Raw genomic sequence first — 23,584 nt, 5'->3', positions numbered from 1 at the left:
CCTTTGGTACATAGGGTTCTCTTAGCATTCATCTGTCTAAAATTTCATTGTGTCCTGCACGGGGAAAAAAACCCTGCCTCTCATTAACTATTGCCGAGGGCTGTAGGTTTGTAAAGTGCCAACAATGCATTGTCACATTTCTCACAAAACAAGGGCTTGATTGAATATTACAAGAACGGTAGAAACCCAGCAAGGTGGATTAGGGGATATTTTAATAGTAAAAACAAAATAACAAGCCTTTCACCGAGCTGCTTAACTAACAATCTTGTAACCAATTTTTTTTTTCTTCTCCTTAAAACAAGCCCAGTCTCCCCCAAACAAGCAGGAATAAGAATTTTATAAAATAAAGATGTTTTGCACTGAAAATAATAGGGTCCTGGCAAGAGGAGAAAAATGGCAATTTTTCTGTGTGAAATGGACCCAACCCTGCAATTTGACAGTACGAGGACTGCAATGGCAGCAGTTCCGAAATTCCCCATAAATTTACATAGGGGCTGCAGTTCAATAGTTAATCAGACTATTATACTCCTAGTTACTTGGAAAAACTAGTTTTCCATTACTGATGCACATGAAGTGGCCTTTAGCTGCGAGGGCCCACCCCTGAGAATCTCTCTTCTGTGACACCGTTGCCATACATTACGTGGGTGTATCCAACCTCAAGCGAGCCATCTGCAGCGGGGTCACCATCTCGTTTTGTGAATCAGTAGGTTGGGAGTGGATTTATAACCAGCTCAACACCGGCAAACGAATCTCCTCCGATTTCAAAAACCATCAGGGGGAGCGTGGGGCACTTTCAGAAACCTCATCGGCTTTGGTGAACTCAAACGTGACTTTTATCCCACACTCTGAACTACCAGCACCGTAAATGGGCAACGTGCAGAGAATTATTCACGAGAATAAAATCAATCAAAGTACACAAAATTACTCAGATGCAAACGCGATGCATTATTTACTTGTTAATTGCTCCTTTAAAGAAATATGACTCTTTCCCCTCTTTGGGATAGAACCATCGTGGTCGGAAAAGAAAACAAGCAGGATTGACTGAATTTTTTAGAGAGTTTGGGTAAATTCACTGCTCCACAAAAACAGTAGCCAAATCACTCCCAAGATCTTTGTTGTCTCTACTATAAAAACCAGAAGAGGACATTTTCTCAGCCCCAAGGGAACAGACACCTTGAGCAGCAACACCGAAATAACGCAGCCCCAGATCCAAATTTAAGGCAAAACTTCCTCCTTCAAAATGAGGAAAGGCTTTTTAGCTCCTGAGAATTATTGGAAAGGGATTATCACAAACACTGATTTAACGTAAGCTGAAAATATCTTGGTTAGATCTTCTGGGCCCAAAGCAGAGAGAACTGCAGCAGAAGGTAAAGCGGCAGTCTGTATACAGAGGATAAGGTGAGAGCAAACAACGGATGGAGCTGGGGAGGGACAGAGAGAAAAGGGGAAGCAAATATCTTTTTAAAAGGTGATAAGACTTCTTAAAAGGTCGTTACGGAAATTACCAGGGATTTCTACTTCCCGGGAATATTTTAAATTAAAGCTCTGGCATACAAAATGTCCAGCGGATCGATGAGGAGAAGCAGATACACAACTCTTTATCCCGGGCACATAGTTCATTTTGCATCTGATAACTGTTGGCTGTTGTCAGGGTTGTTTAATGGGTGGGGGTTTAAAAGGAAGAGAAATTTACAGCTGTTTCACAGAGACAGAGAAGAGATCATTTGCTCTACATAGCCTTCAAAAAGAAATATAGAGAGTAGCTGGCATTGGTAAGTGCTGAGTTTCCTTGCCAAAGCCTGTAGCCTTGTGAGATTCTCTATGCATCTCCTCGGCAGAGCTGAAGAAGGTTTGGCTGGAACAAAATTGCTTCTCACCAGCAACATCTGCTACAAGATCTGGAGATCTCTGTCATAACAAAGCCTGTTTTCAGATTCCTGCCCTCCTGTAGGTGCCGAGTGCCAGATGAAGGGGCTGGAACAGGATAAATGGGCTCTGCAGGCCCTGGTTCCAACCGAGGGGGAATTGCTGTGAGAATGGGGGAAACGCGACTATAAACTCCTTTCCAAGGGCCTATCCTACAAACTCTGCTTTGGCAGAACCAAAGGAGGGTTCACAGCAGATGTTCTGGATAGACCTGTCAACATTACGCTGAGCTCCTTTGGCAGCCGAAGCAGCACAGGGCTGTAAGGGTACAAAAATAACTTCAAGAATCTTAGGTTGAAACTTTGGCACTGGTTGGGAATGCAATTGCCGGTCTTTTAACTGTTTCCTGAATAGTTTGTCTAACCTCCAGCAGGACCTCTCCGGGGAGGTTCCTACCAGGGCTGCCCTCACCCTGCCAGAAAGGAGCCGTATGACTGGAAAAAAACTAGGCTGGGAATCAACAGAAAGCACACGGAGCAGAACAGTACAGGGCTACCAGAGGCCATCAGAAAAAAGCACTGCAGAGGCTGAAGGAGGATTTGGTGCTCTGTCACATCAACCACCATTGCTCAGAGAGCTACCGGCCAGAGCCTTCCAGGTGCAGAGCTTGCCTTTGCCTCTCATGACCATTACGGGTCAGCTCACAACATGAGGGGGAGCATTTAGCTTCTCTGCTCTCTGCACACAAAAAAACTAACAAAAGCCCAGGCTATTTCTACAAGGTGATCCTACCAGGGGTGCCAAGAATGTATCTAGCTTCCCACTTTGCCTTGAAAGGGTACCTCCTTGAACGGGTGACAGTTGGCCCACCTGCTGCAGAAGGCTTACCTCCTGGAGCATGGGTGCTAGACTCTCCAGGAAGAGTATCTCAAACAGCCACCTCCATGATTAAAAAAAACAAAAAACAAAACAAAACAAAAAACCTCCAAAACTCCAAAAAGGTAATAATCTGTTCCATTTGCATTTCTTCATTTCTAAAGAACGCCATGTTGGAATGTCGAGGCATCATAGAATCATAGAATCATAGAATTGCCCAGGCCGGAAGGGACCTCCAAAGGCCATCTAGTCCGACCCCCCGCAGTCAGCAGGGACACCCCCAACTAGACCAGGTTGCCCAGGGCCTCGTCGAGCCTCTCCTTGAATATCTCCAGGGAAGGGGCCTCAACCACCTCCCTGGGCAACCTGTTCCAGTGCTCCACCACCCTCACAGTGAAGAACCCTCTCCTCATCTCCAGTCTAAATCTGTTCCCCTCCAGCTTGAAGCCATCAGTAACAACTCTGTCTAACACAGCTGATCTGTGAGGGCTGCCAGGTAATTAGGATGCTTGAGTTCTTGAGACTATAGAAAAAGCCAGAAAGCCCACGGTGGACACACTTGGGACGGTAACTGCTACGTAATTCTGTAAAAACAAGATGCTCACCCATCTGTCCAGAGTCTTGTCACTGACAGACACACAAGACCAGTCTAACTTCAGCATTCATAAGTGACGTTGCTAGAAAAGGTTCCCCCCCCTCCACTGTTTTTTACTGTAGCAGTTAAAGATTCATGCATTCGCTACAAAGCCTCTAAAGCAGATGAAAAATACTCACATAACTAGATTTAAGTCATCTCACCTTTAGTAGATCATCACAGACACTTCACAACTGCTGGAAAATATGTTGACTAATCTTAAATAAAGGCATGCGAGGGTAAAAACAAAGACAAACTTCTCATGCCGCCCACAGCTCTGTTTCAGTGCAACAGCCTAATGCAAAACAAAGTCCTCGGCTAGTGCTACCGTAAGACTTTAATATGTAGACTAAAGAAAAAGCTGGGGACCTGCTCACCTTCCTTGTGCATCAAGCTAATAGCAATGGGAGAACAAGGAGGGGAAGGAAGAAACATGCTGGGTCTTGCCGTAGTCATTACTGCTCATCCTCCAGTGTCCTTGGACACATTATTCCTCTAACACTTGGCACCGTACCTCCCCGCTGCGAATTTTGGGTGAAGCCTTAATAAAGCTCTGACATCCATTGTTAAAACTCACAAACTAAAAATTCTGTGCTTTGGTGCAAGCAGCGACTCAGCTTGTGTGACTTTTTGGAATCACTGCAGCAAGTCGTGAATGATGTATGAAATGAAAAATCCCTGCTCACTGCACACAATTCAGATAGTAAAATCTCCCTGGAGCATTAAAAAAAGCACTTAAACATGTCATTTTATTTTTGTCCTGTGCCCAGAAGACTCCCTCATCTCTCCTCAAGAATATGCAGATACCTCAGCTATCGCCAGAGACCGAGAAAGCACACTCGGAGCTAAAGTGGATCGGTTCAGTTCACACAGTGTTTCCAAGAAAAGATACAGGAACCTGGAGCAAACCAGACAGAATTATATCGGAGACATGTTCAGGCCTCTCTCCAAACACACTTTTTTGGATCATTTTTTAAAGTAATATCTAATCTCATCAAGCCTTTAACTTGATTGACCTTTGGAGATTGCATTAAGGAAGCAGAAACAGCATGCTCAATGTAGTTAGGAGCATGAGAAGAAATATATGATATAACTATCATGTGTGTGACTAGATATTGTCTATGTTGGGACAAATACAGCAGCATGCTTTGACTTCAAGCCTCTATTCTTCCTGGCGCCTTTGCTGAAACTTTTTTCCCTGTCTGCCTTTTGGAGTTGACCTTTTAAATCTGGCAGAGCCAAAAGTCTGCTGCCATAATTTATCCATCTTCTACTGCTTTTGCTTGTTTTCTAGTGAGTGCCTGTTATATTCTTTGTATCCTTATCAATGGAGGAGCTAGAAGAATGCAATAGGACTTTTTTCTTCTCTTTTTTTTAGTTTGTTTTTTTTTTGGGGGGGGAGGGAAGTGTGGTGACAAGAGTGATGCAGAACACAGGGAAATATTGGGTTGCTCCCAATGGGAATTTCTTCCTTACCAAAATTTGCGTGTGCGATGGGCAGCCTCTGTTCACACATCCCCACATCCAGAATGACAGAGGAACTCCAAAATTAATCTTGCAGCAAAAACGCTCAGTTTGGAGCACACAAACTGTCACTCTTTCCCAAATTGCTAAAAAGCGGGGAGTTGTCCAGTTTGCTGGTGTTCCCTTTGAACACAGGGAGGATGGAAAACTGACAGCAAGACTGCAAATCTACGGAAGAGTGATCTGCCCAGATGCAGCTGTCTTGGTGACTGCATTTAGTTTTAGGAACGGAAAGCAGGGGTCCCATCTAACGACAACTGATGTTGTCTTCTCTTGACAAGTTTTCTTAAATTTGCAATTTAATAATTTTTCCTCCCCAAATATTACTGATGAGGAAGAACAGTTACCTCCACCAGCATCACGCATCTGTCATCTTTAGCGTCCTGAAATTTCAGGGAAAGCAGAGAAAAAGGTGCAGCTGTTAACCCTTTTGCTTCTCTAGCTTCTTCATATTAAAGCTAGAGCCATACCTACTTCTGCTCCTCGCACACAGCAGAAGGAAGAAGGAACAACAGTGGCCACCAGAAATACACCACTGATGCGGGGGCAGACACAAAAACTTTGCATCCTCCACCCATTAGCACTAGTGCCTTCAAGAAGCAACGCTGCAGTGAGGCTGAATTAACAGTAACTGCTGTACGTTGGGTTGTTTGGGTTTTTTTCCTGTGACAAACCGAGAGGCAGACAGTGAATACACTGGTAATATCTGATCTACGCCACCTTTGGATGTCACCACCTAATCTGGAAAGCAAGGGACTGCTGGAAGCTGCTATAACACACAGGCTGTGGAACTGTGCTTTTCAGGGTCTTTTCTCAACAGACAAGCACGCCAGGTCTAGGTTAGATTCAGTTCCATGACAAGTCAGCTAGAGCTTAAGGATTCAAAGAAGCAGTGCTTAAAACCGTGCATAAAACAGTTCTTCAAAATCTGGTAGGTAAGAGGGTTCGTTCTTGAGTGCCTTAAAGGGATAGTGGTTTCCAAGCTTACACTGACAAAAATCACATCTTTCCACTTAGGCAAGATTTTCTGGGACACTAAACATTTGCAATCATTTCCTAAATTTGTTTCTTCCCATTCCATTTTTTTTTTCTCCTTTTTTGGGGGGATGGAAAATGAATACTTGTCCTTCTACTAGCTTTTCGTCACTCTGCTAAAAGCAATGCCATACTACTTATATATTATTGACTGTATTGCCTAAATAAGACAAACAGGAGGCATGTAGGAGTTGGTGGCAAGAACTAACTTTTCCAAAAAGCACACCTTAAAACCAGAAGGATCAGCTTCTGAGGAGAAAGAGCTGGACTTTAGAAGAAAAGAATTTGTAGTGGTTAAAATGAAAACATCTGAAAAAAAGAATTATAGAGAGATCATACATCTGCTAAAAAACCTTACATATATTCTTATAAACACATACATCTATACAGATAAAAATGATTTTTTCAACAGGTCACGAGGAAAAGTGTTTATCTGCCAACATAGTCAGACTACATGATTAATAATAAGATTACCTAGTATAGCTGGTTCCAGAATTATGTGTTCAGACACAGTACATTCCTATCAAGACTGATAAGCTGACAAATTACAGTAACTGTTGCAAATATATACTAGCTTGTATTCAAGGTAAACCTCAGGGATCTCTTAGTAGAGGAGGTATATTTGTATAAGGAGGGAAAAGAAGTGGGGGAAAGCAGTTATCTGTAGTAGAAAGAGGTTGTAATTCTTGTGCTCACCTTCAAACTATTCCATCCCCAAAGTGTTAAAGAACTTCTAATGGGCACTGCCATCTACACTACACTTCTCAGATGTGTTCTTATAAAATATATATGTCTGTTTTACCTATAATGATCAGATAAGCACCTACTTCAAAGACACAAGGAGTAGGGAGGAGTAGTAAGACACTGTTATGGCTACTACAGGAAAAAAGCTCAGGCTGTGCTGTACCTGGAGATGGAGAGTCATTGGGACCCTGACAGAAGACACCCATCCTTGGCTGTGTGCTGGTGAAGCAGTCATTTCTCTCTGCTTTGCTCACTGACTCTTTTCACTAGCGGTTCTCTCCGCATTATGACTGAATTAGGTAAGGAGGTGCTGGGGGAAGCGCTCTTGGCTACCTTCAGACTGCAGCCAGCCTCATTAAAACCAGCACATTCGCTGCAGTGTTTACAGCATTTCCTCTAGGTTTTAAGATTGTTTTAATAAGTGAAATTCCGAGCAGAAAGAATATCTTTTAATTTACTTTTTAGTCCTCCCTGCTATAAGTATTCAATGTCATGCCGGATTTTTTTTTTTTAGTACTATATGGAGCATAAAAATGCATGAATTTAATATCTTAATAAAAACGAACACATCCTTCTAGAAGCCTGAAGCTGCTAAGTACACAGGACAGGTTCATTAGCACAATTTTGGAGCATGAAGAAAAAGTGAATTGAGAACCCAAGATTCACAGACATCAACACCAAATCCCAGGGCTTTTTAATAAAGTTGTGTCCCTCCTCCTACCACTCGCTGTCTCCCAGGAAAACTGGGGAGAGCAGAACCCATGAGCTGCCAATGAGTTGTAGAGACAAGCCTAGAGCTGGACCCTTAAATCATCCAGCAGCAGCTTGATTTGGGGGGAATGGTATGTAGGATTAGCATACAAATAACAATCCTTTCCAGCAGAGAGAAACAGGGCAAGGTTGTTACTGGTGTCAAAACTTTGATTGACATCCTAGACACGGTGGCAAGGTGCCTGGCCAGGAGCAGAGTTGTGGGTTTGAGCTTGTCCTGGACCAGGGGGACCAGGCAGGGATGTCGTGCTGTACAGTAGGTAGCACATGAGAAAAACAGACACAGCCATTCAAGATGGGTTTGCAGGCAAAGCCATTCTAATTTTAAATATTTGGCTTTACTAAGGCGTGTTTCCAAATTAATAGGCCCTATGGCTTTCAATAGGATTATTCAGGGTATATCAAGTCAAGCATGTAGTATACATTTGTAGGATTAGGGTTAATGTTATTTTAGTATAAAGTGTTCTTAAATGTATCAGATTACAAATTAAATAAGGAAGCCAACAAAAACTAGTGCAGAACAGCTCCTTATTGAGACTGCCCTCCTCCTTCTTGACACTTTATATAAGGTAGACACATTAGGCTTATAAAGATTTCTTTGAAAAGTTTGGGGGCTTTTTTTTTTTTCTTTGTAACCCCAAATCTCAAATCCTATAAACCTCTGAATTCTGTGTAAAAATTTGTTTAACACAAATTAGAAAGTGGAGAAATTCTTCGTGGGGATATGAATTTTTAAGCTTTCTACTATCTAAAACAAACAAGCAAATCTTAATTTTGAAATGCAAATTTTGAGAAAGAGTAGTGGCTCTGAAGGTAAGAGTCCTGGCTTCAGAAAATCAAGGTGAATGTAGAAGCAACCAATAGTGACAGAAGATGGGAACTAAGACAACAATCCACAGTGACTGCAATTCTTATTACAATCCCTAATCCATAGCCTGTAATTTACTTAAGATATCACTACCTAGAAATTCTTCCTAAAAATTTATCTAAAAGGCAAAAGCAAGTTTAGTGATTGTTACTGGAACTACTTTTAGAAGTTGATCAGCAATAATAAATTTCTGGTTATTAGAGCAGCTGTATTTAAAAGGGGGTTTAATTATTAAATCTGTATTTGCATCAACTTTTCTCTAATACGTATTTCTCTTCAAGGTGTCTGCAAAGAAATAACATTATAAAATGAAATAAAATAAAAACAGTATTTGTTTTGTCCCACGGTGGAACAATAATACTGCTCAATGCAGGGTTACAATATAATAAATACTATTCACTAGGCTGGAATCTGAGACTCTGCATATGCTGATATTTATGGCTTGGAAGCTTGTCTTGAACAAAAATCAGGTTTGATTCACAAGCATTTTGCATATTTTAGTACCGAGAGATAAAAGTGATAACTCCTGTACATAAAGTCCAAAGATTCGAGCTTTGCTCAAAACAAAGGTGTGATATGAAAGCGGCGATACAAGAGCAAGGGGACATGTGCTACCTGGTGTAGTACAGCAGTGTCCTAATTAGTCCAATATATCATCACTTACACTATACTGAAATGCGTAATGACTTATTCTCACTTATTCACTTACTCTCACCTCCCCAAACGAAGAAAGATACAATAAAATAAAGGTTCTCTGCTCTCACTCCCCTCCGATAATTTTATCTTTGCATGTTGTGCAATCCTCACTTTCATTCACTACGTGCCAACATAAGACATTATCTTTTTTTTTTTTTTGCAAAAGAAAAGATTTAAAGCTTAAATTCCAGTCCCACAGAATGCCACTTCACTCAAGACCTGCAGGAGAATTTCCCAAGGAATACTGTTCCAGAGCTGAACCTACTCTTCTCTTTCATAAAAGCAGTGATTTTCTGCTAGCGAAAAAGTTCCCTTGTGTTGCGTTTTGTTATAAAATAGATAAACAGGGTTCACTCTAATCCCAAAGGAAAATATTTTGTGGTTAATAATTGAGGTCATTGTGTTCTTTGAAAAATAGGTGCTAAATACTCTCCAGTTGCCGGCAGCTGCGGTTCTGATGTGAGGCTGGGAGAGGGACTGAACTGTGAATTTCGTTCTGCTGGCACTCCATCGTGACATTTTAAAACATGCTCAAATTAAAGCCTTGCAACTAACCTTACCGACTGCCATGGGGCTGTCAGGATGCTTAATTGTTACCATACATTTAAACTCTGTCTTAACTGGTTCTGAGTGCCTGCGTAAGGCAGGGTGGAGAGTTCCACCATGATTTCGGCATGAATATGTGTGCATCATACCTAGAAGATCTGCAGAGAGGACACGGGCATGGAGAGCTTGCAAGGTATCTTAGCTGTACGTTGCTTCATTTTGATACGTGGCTTCCTAAAGATCAAACTTGGCTGAACTACTCATCCTGTTGTTTGAGCAATTTATGGTCTCACTGGTATTTGGTCAAGAACTGATACTACTTTTGCGAGTTTTTGACCCAGGGTGTTTCAAGGTTTTTGTTCATTTGTTTTAATACCTGTATAAATTCTAGAAAGAAGCAGAACCAGCAGTTCCAGTAAATTCAAATTTTAGTTATTTCTAGCCCATTACAGACCTTTTTTTTTTTGGCCTGATCAAGTACAGCTAGCTCTCGCATCCATCCTTTTTCAGGACAATGATAATTTGATAGATTCTTTCATATATCTATAAAAGCAACACATTCTAGAAATTGCTTTCAAAATATAAACCTACTTATATTTGTAACCATTTTAAACAATACCGATCACATACAGCAAGACTCAAGTGCCAAAGGCTAATTGATTCAGAATATGCAAGAAGCAGCCTCAGGAAGGTGTGAAACAACAGTACCAGAATCACCTTACAGGGAAGTAGGTGTAAAACATGTAAAGCTTTTTGACATTGGAGACTCATTGCTTCAGATATTTGCGTCTGAAAAACTTCAGAAATTTAACAATTTTTTGATCAGGAAAAAATAAGCTTGTGACTATTACTTAGATTTATTTAAAGGGTCATCCATTATCACACCAAGGAATCCAGCCGTCAAAAAACCCAACACATTTAGTCAGGTACGCCCAAAATACGGAGTCTTAAGGACAGTGATAGTTAAGACCTATTTCATTTAGAAAACATTTGAGCATTGCATACTGTGTATTTTGGTTTCCAAATCCGCCATGAACACACTTAATTTCAGTGAAAAATTAAAAGAGAAAGCAATTCCTAAAGTCAGGAGGGCTGATGTGTTTAACAGCGTTGTCCACTTCTATGGCCAATTATCTATTTCCAGTATCTGAGGTTTTCACTTTGCTCATGACTATACCAGCTATGCTTTTACATATTAATTAAACATTCACATCAAGAATGAAAGCTTTGTATTTTCTGGAACATTTGAAGACTATAGCTAATACAATGTAACAGAAGTCAGTAAGATTTTTTTTTTTTTTAATTATGTAGCAGAGACTTGTTTTTCAGTTTTGGGTAAAATATGCACCAAAAATTAATTAAGCTTTTAAGCAATTTATTTTTTTTTTTAAGCAGAAAGCAGAAGTTCTTAAAGGCATCTCTGTGCTAGGTAACAGAGGCAACAAGAGCTAAATATTCTACTACATTTTACATCGATGCATTGTTTCACATATGATTCTGACCAAAAATGCAGAAAGTTTCCAATTAAACCTTGGATGTCAAATCACATGTCATAATATAGTTGATAATATTTAATCCTGAAGTAAATAATTATAATATGAGTATTATTTTAAACATATTTCATAAAACCACTAATCGCAAGGTCAATTCTGAGGAAAAATTCAGCAAGGAAGAAAGCAAGAAAGTTGCATTTCTTTTCAAAGAGGTTATAGAAAATACTAAGCAGACCTATAGAATTGTTGTTCTTTCAACCAAGAACATTATCCCATCCTCTGGCACTGCAGACTTACCTAGGCTGCCCCAAAAATCACCACTTTTATTAAGACTTATTGAACTGCTATGTATTGACAAAATCTTTGTAGTAAAATAATTTTCCATCAAAATACGCTGTTACTGTAGAAAGGTAATGAAGAGCTGTAGGACAGGCTTTAAGAGGCACTGTACTTTCATCTGAAAAGTCTCCTGAAATTCTTTGAACGTTTCCAGGGGATTAATGAGGTATTTTGACAACACACGAGAAATGTCTGGTTTTTGAGAAGCCTTATAAGAGGGAACATTCACATTCTTGGAAATTAAACTGTGTATTTTAAGCCACTAAAAATAACACGATTATTAAAAATTTGGCAGCTCTGAAGAAAAATACCAGCAGATATGGGGAAACACATGGAACTACTGAAGAGCGTCAAACTTGAGTACACACATTTTACGGCATTTCAACATGACTTAAACACCAATTTTAACAGCTTAATTGAATGTTTCTTATTAAAAGCTATCACAGATGAACTAAAATAAGAACAAGCTAAACTAGCCAGAGTGTAACTGAATCAAAAGCGTTATTCCTTCCAAGTTGGGTGGATTAACTGTGCGTACGTGCATTACTCTCCTTGTAGTACACCCTCCTCCCTTCAAGAATTGCTAAGGTGTTTTGAGGGTTTCAAAACCTTTGGCAATTAGTGGGAAAGAAAGAAGTTTTGTTTGTTTGTTTGTTTTTAAGATATGCTAAATGATACAATTAATGTAAACTTAGGAGAACGTTTATCTTACACAGCAAAATTAGTACAAGCAAACCATCACACCTACCATTTTTATATATATTTTTAAATATTTTTAGGGCCTGTTCCTACAAATTAGTACTGCCTTGAATACTTCAATGCATTGCAACAAGGATATCACTGTATAAATAAGGGTTCAGTTCTACAAAACTTTAGTGAAGAAAACAGAGCTCTCTTAAGCCTCACTTTTGTAAACACCTCAATATTCCTGAAAATTCACAGTGCTGAAATTTTTAAAGATCTACCTTTATTTAATCAAGCTGGGCAAGGAGCATACTGAGGTGTCATTTTGAAAACACCTCATAACCTACGACCTGTGAAAATAGCCATATAGAATATTTATACATGCATTTAAGAGAGCTGGGATCATAGGTGTTTGCAATACTTAATGTGCACTTTCCACAAGACAAGAGAGAGAGAGAGAGAGAAATAGGATCTGTTAATCAGTACCAGGCCACAGGACATTTCAAGTCTCTCTAAGTACTCCTAAGTAATACTTTTTTTAAATAATAATTGCCTTTAGAGTGCGAGCAGTTGTACAGGAAAAAGGCTGCTTCCTAAACTCTACTCTTTTCAGCCTGCACCCTTTCACAAGCTAAATATTTTACAGAGGCAGCATCTTTTACGATGCTTATGGTTGAACATTTTATTTTCTGTAGTCACGTCTCATTATTTACAAGATCTCATCCAATACATGTGTTTTAAAAACTTGGCTTCTTGCAGGGCTTCGAACCAGCAAGCAGGGAAGAAAAAAAACACTTAACGTGACCTGCCCCTTTCTTCAGGAAGAGTGATTTCCTCATCTTCATAGCCATTCAGTGGTACTTTTAAAGTCTGCAGTACATTTACGAGCGAAATCAGTACCAAGGTTGGGTAGGGGGGGGTTAGACTTTTGTGTCCCCATCCTCCCCATCCTCAGTAAGGTTCTAGACGTGTTTAAGGGCAAAAATTCCACCCCAACATATTAGTTTTGTTAATCCTTTTCTATGATCTGTTTTGCCTGGCTAGGGAAATTATGCAAAAAGTAATAAAAGTTCTAATTCAATTTCCGTGTTAAGAGATGGATTCGAAAAAAAAAAAAATATATCAGAAACCGTATTCTTTGTGTTTACTAAGAGATATGCACTCCAACATTTAGTGTCATGGAGCTGGAGTTAAAACCAGAAACGGTGAAGATAATTTAGCTGCATGAATGCCTGCTCTTCAGCAAAATGCTGCCAAAATTAAATAGGAATGAAACAGCACTTTGTAGTCATTGGTCGCTCAGCAGGGTTTGCGTAGTTAAAAACCTAAGTGAAAAGGGTGATTGACCTACATTGCTACTAGCTTAGCACAGCTGTACTTTCATATTTCCTCTGCATCCGAGGAAGCTCATTATTTAATACAACCGAGTTACATGTAATTGTCAGTCTTTCATTTTACACTTTCAGGGGCCAGATATTAATCTCAAATGTGCGGCAGGCATTACCGCGCATCTGGAAACATCCGCCGCTGCCCGTTCGCGCGCAAGGCTAAGAGATGGGATGGCACACGGTTGCACCTGAAATTCAGAGGCTGCCCTGGGGTTGGAGGAGACCTCGCAAATATGCAGAAATCAAATGAGCAGATGGAACAGAAAGCGAATCCCTCGGCACCCCAAAGGCAAAGGCTCCGCTGTTTCCCTATTGTTTTGAGCAGGAGCAGCCCAGAACGCGCAACCAAAGCGCGTTTCACACAACTCCATACCTGCGGTTTAAATAAGTAATAACATTCCAGTTAACAACCAGTTTGACATGTTAACAGCCCAAGGGCTGTTAACATAACGACTGGTCATTAATGGCAGTAATGACAGATTTCAAAGGGAATATTGTGCTTGTAAATGGACACGCTGCCAGTCAGAAGAGAGGACAGAGCGGGATAGGCTGTTACATTAAGATGTCACAGTACAGCTCTGGAGGGAAAAAGAAAAGGGAAAAAAAAAAAAGTCTTCCCTATTTCACTTACTGTAAATGGACTTGAAATATTGGCGTAAACCTAAGTTCCTTAAATTAAGTCTTCACTTTCTAACCCAAGAGTGTATAAGCAGGAGACAGAAGCCTGCAGGGGAATTATACTCTGCATATCATTTTCACCGAGTGTGTTATTTCTAACATTGAGTCCTTTCTTTACTCAAGTCAGTTCTCATCCTCGTTAACAAACCAGAGTTCATTCTGTCTGCGGCCACCCTAGTACCCTCGGTGTCATACACCACCTCTGAAGCCACTGGAGTGACTTACATGAATCCGATTCCAGGGTAAAGCCTCTCACACCCAAAGCATCTTCCAAGCTCATTACCTCATTAAAGATTACTGCCACCCCCTTAACCCCCCCAGCCTAGAGAAAAAGGTTTTAATATAGCAAATTTAACTAATTTTACCAAAGGAGAGAGCTAAAGCAAAGCAAGTTGCGAAGTTCTGAAGATGCAGAGTATTTATAAAAAACTCAAAGTGGGTACCTCAGGGCTCAAACGTGGAATAAGAGCGTGCATCAGGGCCGAGGGAGTGTTTAGTTTTTTGGCAGGCATCTCTAAATGAGAGATACTGGAAGTATCTCTGCAAATAGCCAAAGACACAATCACACAGTTTGTGAGTTTAACCATGAATGTTAAAGCACCCAAACTGGCTACATTATTGCTTATAGCATCTGTAGAATGGCTGTCTTATTGAAAGACATAATGAACACAGAGAGACAAGTTAATAAGCAATTTTATTCTTTATGGTATCGTGCAAGCCACATATCCTCTAGAGGGCACCACATAAATTAATAGGAAGCTAGAACAGTTTTATATGTTGCAAAGACTCCCTTTATGGTTAAAAAGAAAAAAAAAAAATTAAGAGGATAGTTTGAAACCGTAATCGAACCCTAATCTGATCATTAGTACAAAGTAATTTGTTCTTTAAATTCATATCAAGTGGGTTGCTAAATATGAAAGCTTATTTGACTACAAAGCTGGAGAACATTTAACTAGTTTCTACATTAGCATTAAAAAGATCACTTTTATAGGTTCACTGCATAACTAAGTAGATAAGACGCAATGAGGCAAATGACTATCTGCAATTACCTTAAGTGCATCAGTTTGAAGTTTAGTGTAAATACCAAGTTTAAATCTATGCACTCACAAGAATCACTAAAAAAAGGCTCATGATAAGATAGCTTCATTAAGACTTGATAAACCTGGAGACAAAAATCAGAAACATCTTCAAATTGATTACAGAATTTCTCATGTATCCTGTTTTCACTGGTGCAAAATACTGTGTATGACCAAGTAAATGAAACACCAGTTTCAAATGTGGTCATGACAGATAAAAAGTACAGTCTCCTTTCTCTGAATCACTTACTATGAATTTCAACAATCTGTTAGCAAAATATTTATTTATTCCTGTTAGACCTTCAAAGACCAGAGAGCAACAGAGAGTGTGTGTGTGTGTGTGTTTGTGCACACATCTCTGCTGGGGAAATGCTTTGCTCATATCTCTACTACTAGATCACTTTTGGCTTTGATTTTAAACATTTGATTTTAAAACATTGGATCTGCTGCACTAGCACTTGGGATCCCGATTCAGTAAGTTCAAAGTCTCCAGTAAATTTGGAACTTGGATCAAAGAGACGTAACAGAGTTTTCTCACTCCTGCAGGCATTTGTTGTAGAAAGAGTCTTAAAATGGGTTTAAAAAAAATTAGGATAAGTGTTACCTTCCCCCCAGAAACTGTGCCAGCTCCTCTCTGTAGACACACGCTTTAAGATCACAAGTGACCTAGGTTCACGTACAACAATCCCCTTCTATTCAAGCAGTTCTCTGCCAGTTTTTAAAAGTAAGGTTTTGTTACCTACTTCTTTGGCAGCTTTAACACAATGGCTTTAAAATGCGGACTCTATGCTAAATTCCCAGCACTCTGTCTCGTGTTCAGCTCAGAGTTTTAATGAGTAGGAGAGCACTTTTACCAATAAGTAGTCCAAGCCCAGGCCCTGATCTGTCTTGCAGCCCCAGCTCAACAAACGCACAACGCGTTTGCGAAGGCTTTGTTCCACTCTAGAGAAAAAAAAACAGCTTGAAATGTGAAGAACCAGAGTACCAACAGTTGTTAATAACACTTTAGTTGTGGTTCCTCTTCCATCCTACCCATGTTGTACGGCTTGGAACTGATCAGTGTGTGGGAACTTCCTACTTGGTACCCGTGCTTAAACTAAAGTTGTAAGTTAACGTGCTCAAAGAGACTTTTAATTTTTCCCCAATGTATTACTGACTTGAATGTCCCTTTAAAAGGAAAAGGCTTCACTACAGGGGCAGGGGAAATATTCCCAGCAGTTCACGTTCGCCTGGAGCAGCTAGTCTCATTAGACCCCCTCTACAGGGAATGGAGGAAAGATGCTCCTATAGGAAATAGGTGCTCTGAACCACCCCAGAGGAGCCTTTTCTCACTATTTACTATTGAGAGCCTAGGGACACTAAACTTTCTGATTAAACTTAGCTCCTGCAGAGTAGCCCTATTTATTCACATACAATCTGCTCATAAACTAGCCCGGTGCTGCTCATCAGTACTTCGCTACGAGTTATAACCCAAATAGTTCTGAGAACATAGATCCAAACAAGAGATAGAAAATCAGGTGATGATTTGCTGTCTCTGAGAAGTGGCAACAGGTTACCCTATGTTCCACCCAGGAGATGGAGTTAAATCAGGACCAGAGCAGATTAGAGCCTACTAACTACACGGTTAGTTAGCACGGGGAAGACAGTTGGTCATCTTGGTCCAGCTTCTAACAGCTAAATGGCAACATTCATGAAAGCTTCCAGTGCCACAAATAAAATCCCTTGGCAAACTAAGAGGATGAAAGTGGGTAAGTGAAGATGAGCAAAGCACTCAGAGGGTTCAAACCCTGCACTGGAGCTGGTGAAAACAGGCCTCTACGCCTGGCCACCACCGTGCTGTGAGGAAGAAGAGGAGACCATCAGGATAATGGTCTTGTGGAAAGAGTGTGGGGTTTTACTCTCTGCCTCCTCTGAGCCAGAACCCCAGTATTAACATCAGAAAACTGGCTGCCACTCGCATGACCTGGTTACGTGGGCCTTTCGGTCCAGATTTTAGTTTCATCTCCGTATTTCAGTATTTGTTTTCTCATCCTCCACATACACCGGGCCTTGCTGCCCTCAGGTACCGCTTGTGCAATGGCGACTACATCGGAAGGACTTAAACAGATCTACCAAGGTTTTGTCAGGGAAGAAGGACGTGGCCTACCTCAGATAGTCTCTGCGACAAAGGATAAGGTTGGCTTTGGTGTACAAGGTAGAGCCCACCTCCCCCAGGCGACAGTCACAGCAGGCACATTTCAGGCAGTCTTCATGCCAATATTTGTCCAGGGCCTTTAGAAGATACCGGTCTTTAATCTTACGGTTGCAGCCAGCACAACCTTTCGGCTTGGTGTCTGGCTGGACTGAGAGCATTTGTATACCTGAAACACAACAAGACAGAGAGGAGAGTGAAAATAGATATTCTCTTGAGTGCAAGTCTCACCCCTTTCTTCCTCCATCTGGCTGCTACCCCCACACCCTGTTCATTAAAAAGGCAATTGTGTAGAGAGGATGAAATAACCTAGATAGTCCACAACAAGCTGACAACAACGTTAAGATAAATTTGAGAGCAGAAACTTCCACTGCTCCAAGTTCTGCAGCTTCTCTTTAACACCTCCTTACCCGGTCTCCTTGCTGAAAAGAAATAGGATTTAAAAATTAAAATGAAAAATTAAAACAATTCAGTTGAAAAGTCATCCGCTTCCACCCAAAGTATCAAACGTTTAGCAAGCAAAAGTTTAAATAGACAGCATCTCTATGATGGCAAACATAGCTAAGTCTACACATTTGGACCCATGTGCACTATTTTTATAAAAATATAAAAGCACTCCAGATTGTGAAGAAGAAAAGACTGAAGCCATTGGAAGCACAGGGCCAGAGTTTCAGGGAGGTTTGACATGGACATTTTGGTGCTGGAAGGGGGGGTGGGAGGTGGTATTTTGTTTTTTTTAAGATTTCCATTCTCGTTAGACACATGAATGAAGCAATCAGATTTCCAGAGACTTTAGTACCGGCATCTCTCATTACAACCTGCAGCGTAAGGACCTTCCGAAAAATCCGATTTTTAAATAATCTGCACAAGGTCAAAGAGTTGCTAGTTTGTCAAGGAAAAAAAATGCACCACAAAACATAAAAAAAAACCCCCAAAACATCTGCCCCACTTTCCAATCCCAATTTTAGCCAACAGCTAGTCTGGGACAAGGAGTACAGCAGTGTCCACTGAGTACATATACACCTTTTGAGGTAAAAGAAGAGAGCATTCAAATAACAATTCAAACGCTTGAACCACTGCTTGAGGGAGGGAACTAGTAAAAGTGGAACACAGTTGAGTGATGATACGCAGAGCACCGCGGCCAGCTTCCAGAGATCCATACAAAAATCAATTGCCCTCAGTTTTACAGTAAATGGGGGAGAGAAGGTCACTGCCCCAAAGTGCTTACAGACTGGTCTCTCTTGGTTAATCGCGTGAACTGCCATCCCATTACACTCAGACCAATTCTCTGAAAGTAATTTCTTAGAATAAGCAAAATCACAGCCCCGCGGATGCTTTGTTGGACATCAGACAGGCACCGGAGAGAAAGAACGAACTGACATGCAGTTCAATTATTAGGTTGTCTCACTGCTTTAAAGCCAAAGAGATGTAACTGAAAACAAAGCAAAGCTAAAAAAAAAACCCCCTACTCATTACAGCGCATCTGAATATTACAGTGAGAATTTGTCAAGACCGGGGAGCGAACGCTGTTGCCAACAAGCAAATCCTACCCCAAAATTCAGGGTATGGCACCCTGTTATTATGCAGAGACTGGGAGAGGTCAAACAGAGCCTTGTAACAAAGGAAAGCAAATTCAAGAGCTCCTTATCAAGAAGGCTCTGCTACCTACTGCTACGAAAGCTTTACAGTCCCAGCGTCTATCAGATGATCTCGCCTGGTGCTGTAACACACTGCTACAGACAGGCAGGCTCAGGGAGCCAGAACACCAACAAGTTGGGGTTTGGGGTTTTGTTTGGGGTTTTTTGTTTGTTTGTTGTTTGTTTGTTTATTTTTTTAAAAAAAGTTCTCGAAAGGAAAACAAGATGAGCGTAACCCTTGAAGCAAAGTGTGCCTCTATGCACATTAGTGCTACCGAGAGAAGAGGCTCAATGCTATGCTGGCTGAGGCATCCCAGGGATAAGTACACATGTATATACGTGGAATACATTGAATTTATACGGACTGCAGCGACTGTAGAGCCAGTTAAGTGACTTTCCAGGGTTACCAAGCTGAACTTCCAAGTTTCACCTGCAAAGCTGGTCACTGAATTAGAAGCAGTAATTCTTGGTGTGACATATGAGCGCGACAACCCTGCTCCCTTCTTTGCAATGCACTTTATAACTCGTTTTGGAGTGATATATTTATCTGACAAATTAGCTGTCCAGTGATATGCAAACAGTTCTCCCAGTGAGTACCCCAAAGTACCACGGCAGTTACTGCTGCGTAACAACTAAAGCTCGTAACAGAAGTGTAAGGTCTGTATTTTTCTATCAATAATTACAAAATAAATAAATAAATAAAAGCATCGCTGCCATGTCATTAGTTCCCAATCAATGCTACCCTCATAGCTCCTACACCACTTACTTGTAAGATCTGTTTCTTGTTCACAAGGGGGAGGATGAGACGCAGCGACCTGGGCAGGGCTCCACAGTAAGTCTATGGCGGATCTGGGAACGAACGCACATCTCCCACCCTGAGCAAGCACCACGAGACAAAAGCTGAGCCTTTACAGCATTTTGCACTGCCAACTTATTCCTCTGAACCCAGGCTACATACATGAAGCAGCAACATAACATGACTACAAATAAATGACTAAAAACAGTGAATATATCGAATTTGTGGTGAAGAACCTGTACCAGATTGTAAAGGGAAGTCCTGCTGGATCTTTAATACCTTCACTTGGTCGAAAAACCTTAGTCTGTAAAGTTGTATATCACGCTAGAGTTTGAATACCTGCTCAGTGCCAGCAACATGCTTATCCCCAGCCCCTCTCTTCAGCCACACAGAGGATAAATGCATAAAATCGGCCACAGTTTGTGTCAACTTCTTGAAACTCAGTAAAAAAGTTCAGCGGCACGAGGGGGCTGTTCTAGGACTTCAATCTGTAGCTCGAGGGAAACCAGGATAAAACACGTTTTAGTTAAGGCTTTAAAGTTAAAAATAAAATAAAATCTTAATGTAAAAATGTTGTCGCCTGATAAGGGAGCGGGTTAGAGAGCCGAGGCTGACAGTCTCTGATCCTGGCTGATCTACTGTCCTGCAACATCTGTAGGTGCCACAGAAACACTGCTAACCAAGTGAATATCTGAGCAAATTGCAATAATCAAGCCTGATAATTCCTGAGGGGTCTGCTGCAAAGACGAGGTTACTGCCTTACAAATAAAACCCGAGCTTGCACGATCTTGTGCATATCCCTGCACAGTTTTTGAGACGTTTGCTGCACGAGGAAAGTGCACAGAGCACTGTCATTCGTGTTAGTTAGCCCCAACCCTCCTCATGTAAATGAGTAAAAAAAGGGGGCAGACACCCCTTGGAAATGGTGTTAGCATCCCCGCACGTCTGTTTTCTGGAGGCTGAAAGAGAAGGTGCTGCTGACATCCCACTGGCAGCATCTTCAGATTAGGGATTCAATCTGCAGCAGCTTTTGGAGGGAAGGAATGCCTTTCTCTGCAGATAGATCTGATCTTTTTGCACTTGACCTGGGATGGAGCTGCTTCTATTTTAATGAAAGTTAAAAAATACAAAAATCATCCCCAAACTGATAGTTCATTATAAAAAAAAGTTACTTTTTTTTTTTTAAACATAGAATGGATCTAAACAAAACAAACCACACAACAGCTCTCCAGTAAGTGTTTTATGTGTCTCCAAATTCTTTGCCCATACCCTTTTCTTCTGGATTAGAACACTTAATTTTGAAAACAGAACATTTTATTACTTTTTTTCCCTACTGTATGAGCAAGCCACCTCAATGCAGATCACCTCACAGACCACCTCTCTTCCCTTTCATGTTCCCAGCAGCTCTCCAATGCAGTTATACTTTTCAGATACGCTCTCGTGTATTTTCAGCGCTCTCTTAATTGGGCAATAGGAATACCTGCAGCTTACTGTCAGTCAGCTTTTCATGGGCTACGATTTAAGTCCCCATTTATTTCTTAGGACACAGGAAGGACCCTCTCAGAGGCTGACAGCCCCCACAAAACCATCCAAACTGCTCACCGCCGAAATACCAGGTAGCAGCACACAGCACTGCTGCCTTCCTCTCCCCCTCCCTCTGGAAGGCACTTCCAAAAAACCACACAGTTCCATAAGTGCTATACCTAGGCTGTAAATAATAATAATAATATTTTAAAAATATTGAAATCAAACCCTGCTTTCCCTTCAGTTCTACAGAGTCCTACCCATGCTCTGCATCACAGGTCTGTTCTCAGAACTGAGAGATTTCAGTTCCTTGTCTGTCACTGTCAAATGAACCCTTTTCATTTTGCCCCAATATGCTTTCAAGGGCTTCCCCTATCCTTCCTTCCCTCCCTCCTTCCTTCCACCCCCAGTCCCCAAGATACTGCACGTAAACTGCAGAGATGTGTCAGGAATAAGACTTCTTAATCACCATCCACCACCTTTAGGATTTTTGAAAGGAAAACTTCATAACCTGCTTTACAGGTTTTTGGATTTCCCTTGGTCTCCCAAAATAACTTTGATGCAACTGATCCTCATCCCTGGTTATCGTTTATTACCGTGTGATGAAACGCTTGTCAACCAATTTGTAACTATGAATTTCAGGATAAAGAGGCAAGATTGCTGGAAAAAAAGCTAAATTTGGCTCCTGAAGGAAGGCAGAGAAACAAAAATTTATTTCATTCCAATCATCACCCTTCTCAAAAATTGAAGGGGGTGAAGGTTTGGCATAAAGAACTGTATGTTGTTAGCGATGTAGTAGCAGGATTGGTCCCTGATGGTTCTGAGTGCTGCACAAGACTCTCAGAACAGAGTTTCTGGTGTGAGGTACAGACAACCTTTGAAGGGCACGTTAAGGGAGGAAGAGCTGGGTATTATTATCCACTGGATCACTTAAAAAAACTTTTAAAGACCACTCTCCCCCTCCCTCCTTTGTGGAGGCACAAACACGGTTCTACCAAGGACAGTAGTACGAAGAGCAAGAGAGGGAAAACTTGCCTCTACTTCAAAAATAAAAACCAGTTTGGAGCAAATTAGATATCAGTGCACTGGTCTTTAAAAGTCAGCAAACTGACAGACAATGTGCAGTCAACAAGAGAGTTAGAGATCTAGTAGAAGATAAAAAGAATACTTTTTCCGATGCTTTCTCACTTTGTAGCTTCATCCTAAAAGCGCTCAGAGCTCCAATTATTCAGGACAATACACACACACACACAGACTTAAAAAAATAAATAAAAAGAAGTTAAGGTTTCAGAAGCTAAGAAACATTTCAGAACTCGCATGTAGCACATCAGGAGTCGTAACTAGTTTTAGATTGGCATGTAAATTGTTCTGTGGAAAATTCTTATTGCCTCCGAGACCCTGCTATTCCGAGTTATTTGACAGTTTAAGGGAAATCATAATTAAAAAAAGAGACATAAATAATAGCCTGTGCAGTGTGGTGCACAGAAATAAGTAGAACCATTTCATTTAAACTCTGGTGAGCTTTTAATTGCCTGGATTGCATTGTGAACCAGCCTAACGGTTGATTGCCTCCATTATGCTCTCTTGTTCTGTGCCATTCATCCGCACAGTCTCAGCTTCTGTAGTTAACACAACAAAGTAACCGCAACTCCATAACACTCAGGGTTTGGGGTTTTTTTTTCAATAAAAGTAAGGATTTTAGCACTCCGAATATAGTCTCTTCTATATACTTTTGAGTTAATTTTCCATGGTATATAACTAAACTTCACGTCCGCCCCTTCCTCTACTGAGGAATCTGATTTTTTTTTCTTTATTATTTTGGATTTTTTTAATAAAGGAGCTGGGTTGGAAGGGGAGGGGAAGGGGGGGGGGGAAGAGACAGAGAGAGGAGGTTAGGTACAAACTAAAAATGGGACTGCAGTCCCACAGCTGGGAGCAGTGATACAGATTAAAAGAATTTGGCCAACATGGCTAGTCGACTGCCAAGAGACACCAAACAAAAGATTTCTCTTCTTCTTTCCCCTTCTCTTTTCGAAAAGCTTAGATTGGGCCTAAAAGCTTGTTTCTCTCTGTTCACTGGCCCAGAGCATCCCTGCAGGCTGTAGCCCCCTAAGGGACAGCACAGCAAATAGATGTACCCAGATCTCAGGGACAGGAGCTGCTTAGCTATGTTCCTACCCCTGTCGTGTCCCCCCCACTTCTCTCCCCCCAGCTCCCC

At 41.0% G+C, this 23,584-nt stretch overlaps 1 protein-coding gene across 6 annotated transcripts in view; it reads right to left on the bottom strand.

Annotated features, from left to right (window-relative positions):
* Positions 1-23,584, bottom strand: part of LMO3 (LIM domain only 3) — a 63,062-nt gene that overhangs the window by 33,542 nt on the left and 5,936 nt on the right. For 5 of the 6 annotated variants that reach the window (XM_014937539.1, XM_014937537.1, XM_014937536.1 and 2 more), the window contains one exon: positions 17,365-17,578. In XM_014937539.1, the coding sequence (XP_014793025.1) occupies positions 17,365-17,570 (206 nt within the window). In that variant the 5' untranslated portion in view covers positions 17,571-17,578. Of the gene's footprint in view, positions 1-17,364; positions 17,579-19,812; positions 19,945-23,584 lie in introns of those variants that run through there. The other variant, XM_014937540.1, reaches the window with a different exon arrangement.

This window comes from Calidris pugnax, unplaced genomic scaffold (assembly GCF_001431845.1).
Source record: "Calidris pugnax isolate Ruff unplaced genomic scaffold, ASM143184v1 scaffold1, whole genome shotgun sequence".
In the NCBI taxonomy this organism is placed as follows: domain Eukaryota; kingdom Metazoa; phylum Chordata; class Aves; order Charadriiformes; family Scolopacidae; genus Calidris; species Calidris pugnax.
The sequence above is the reverse complement of the archived record's forward strand: the minus strand, read 5'-3'. Positions and strand labels throughout refer to the sequence as shown.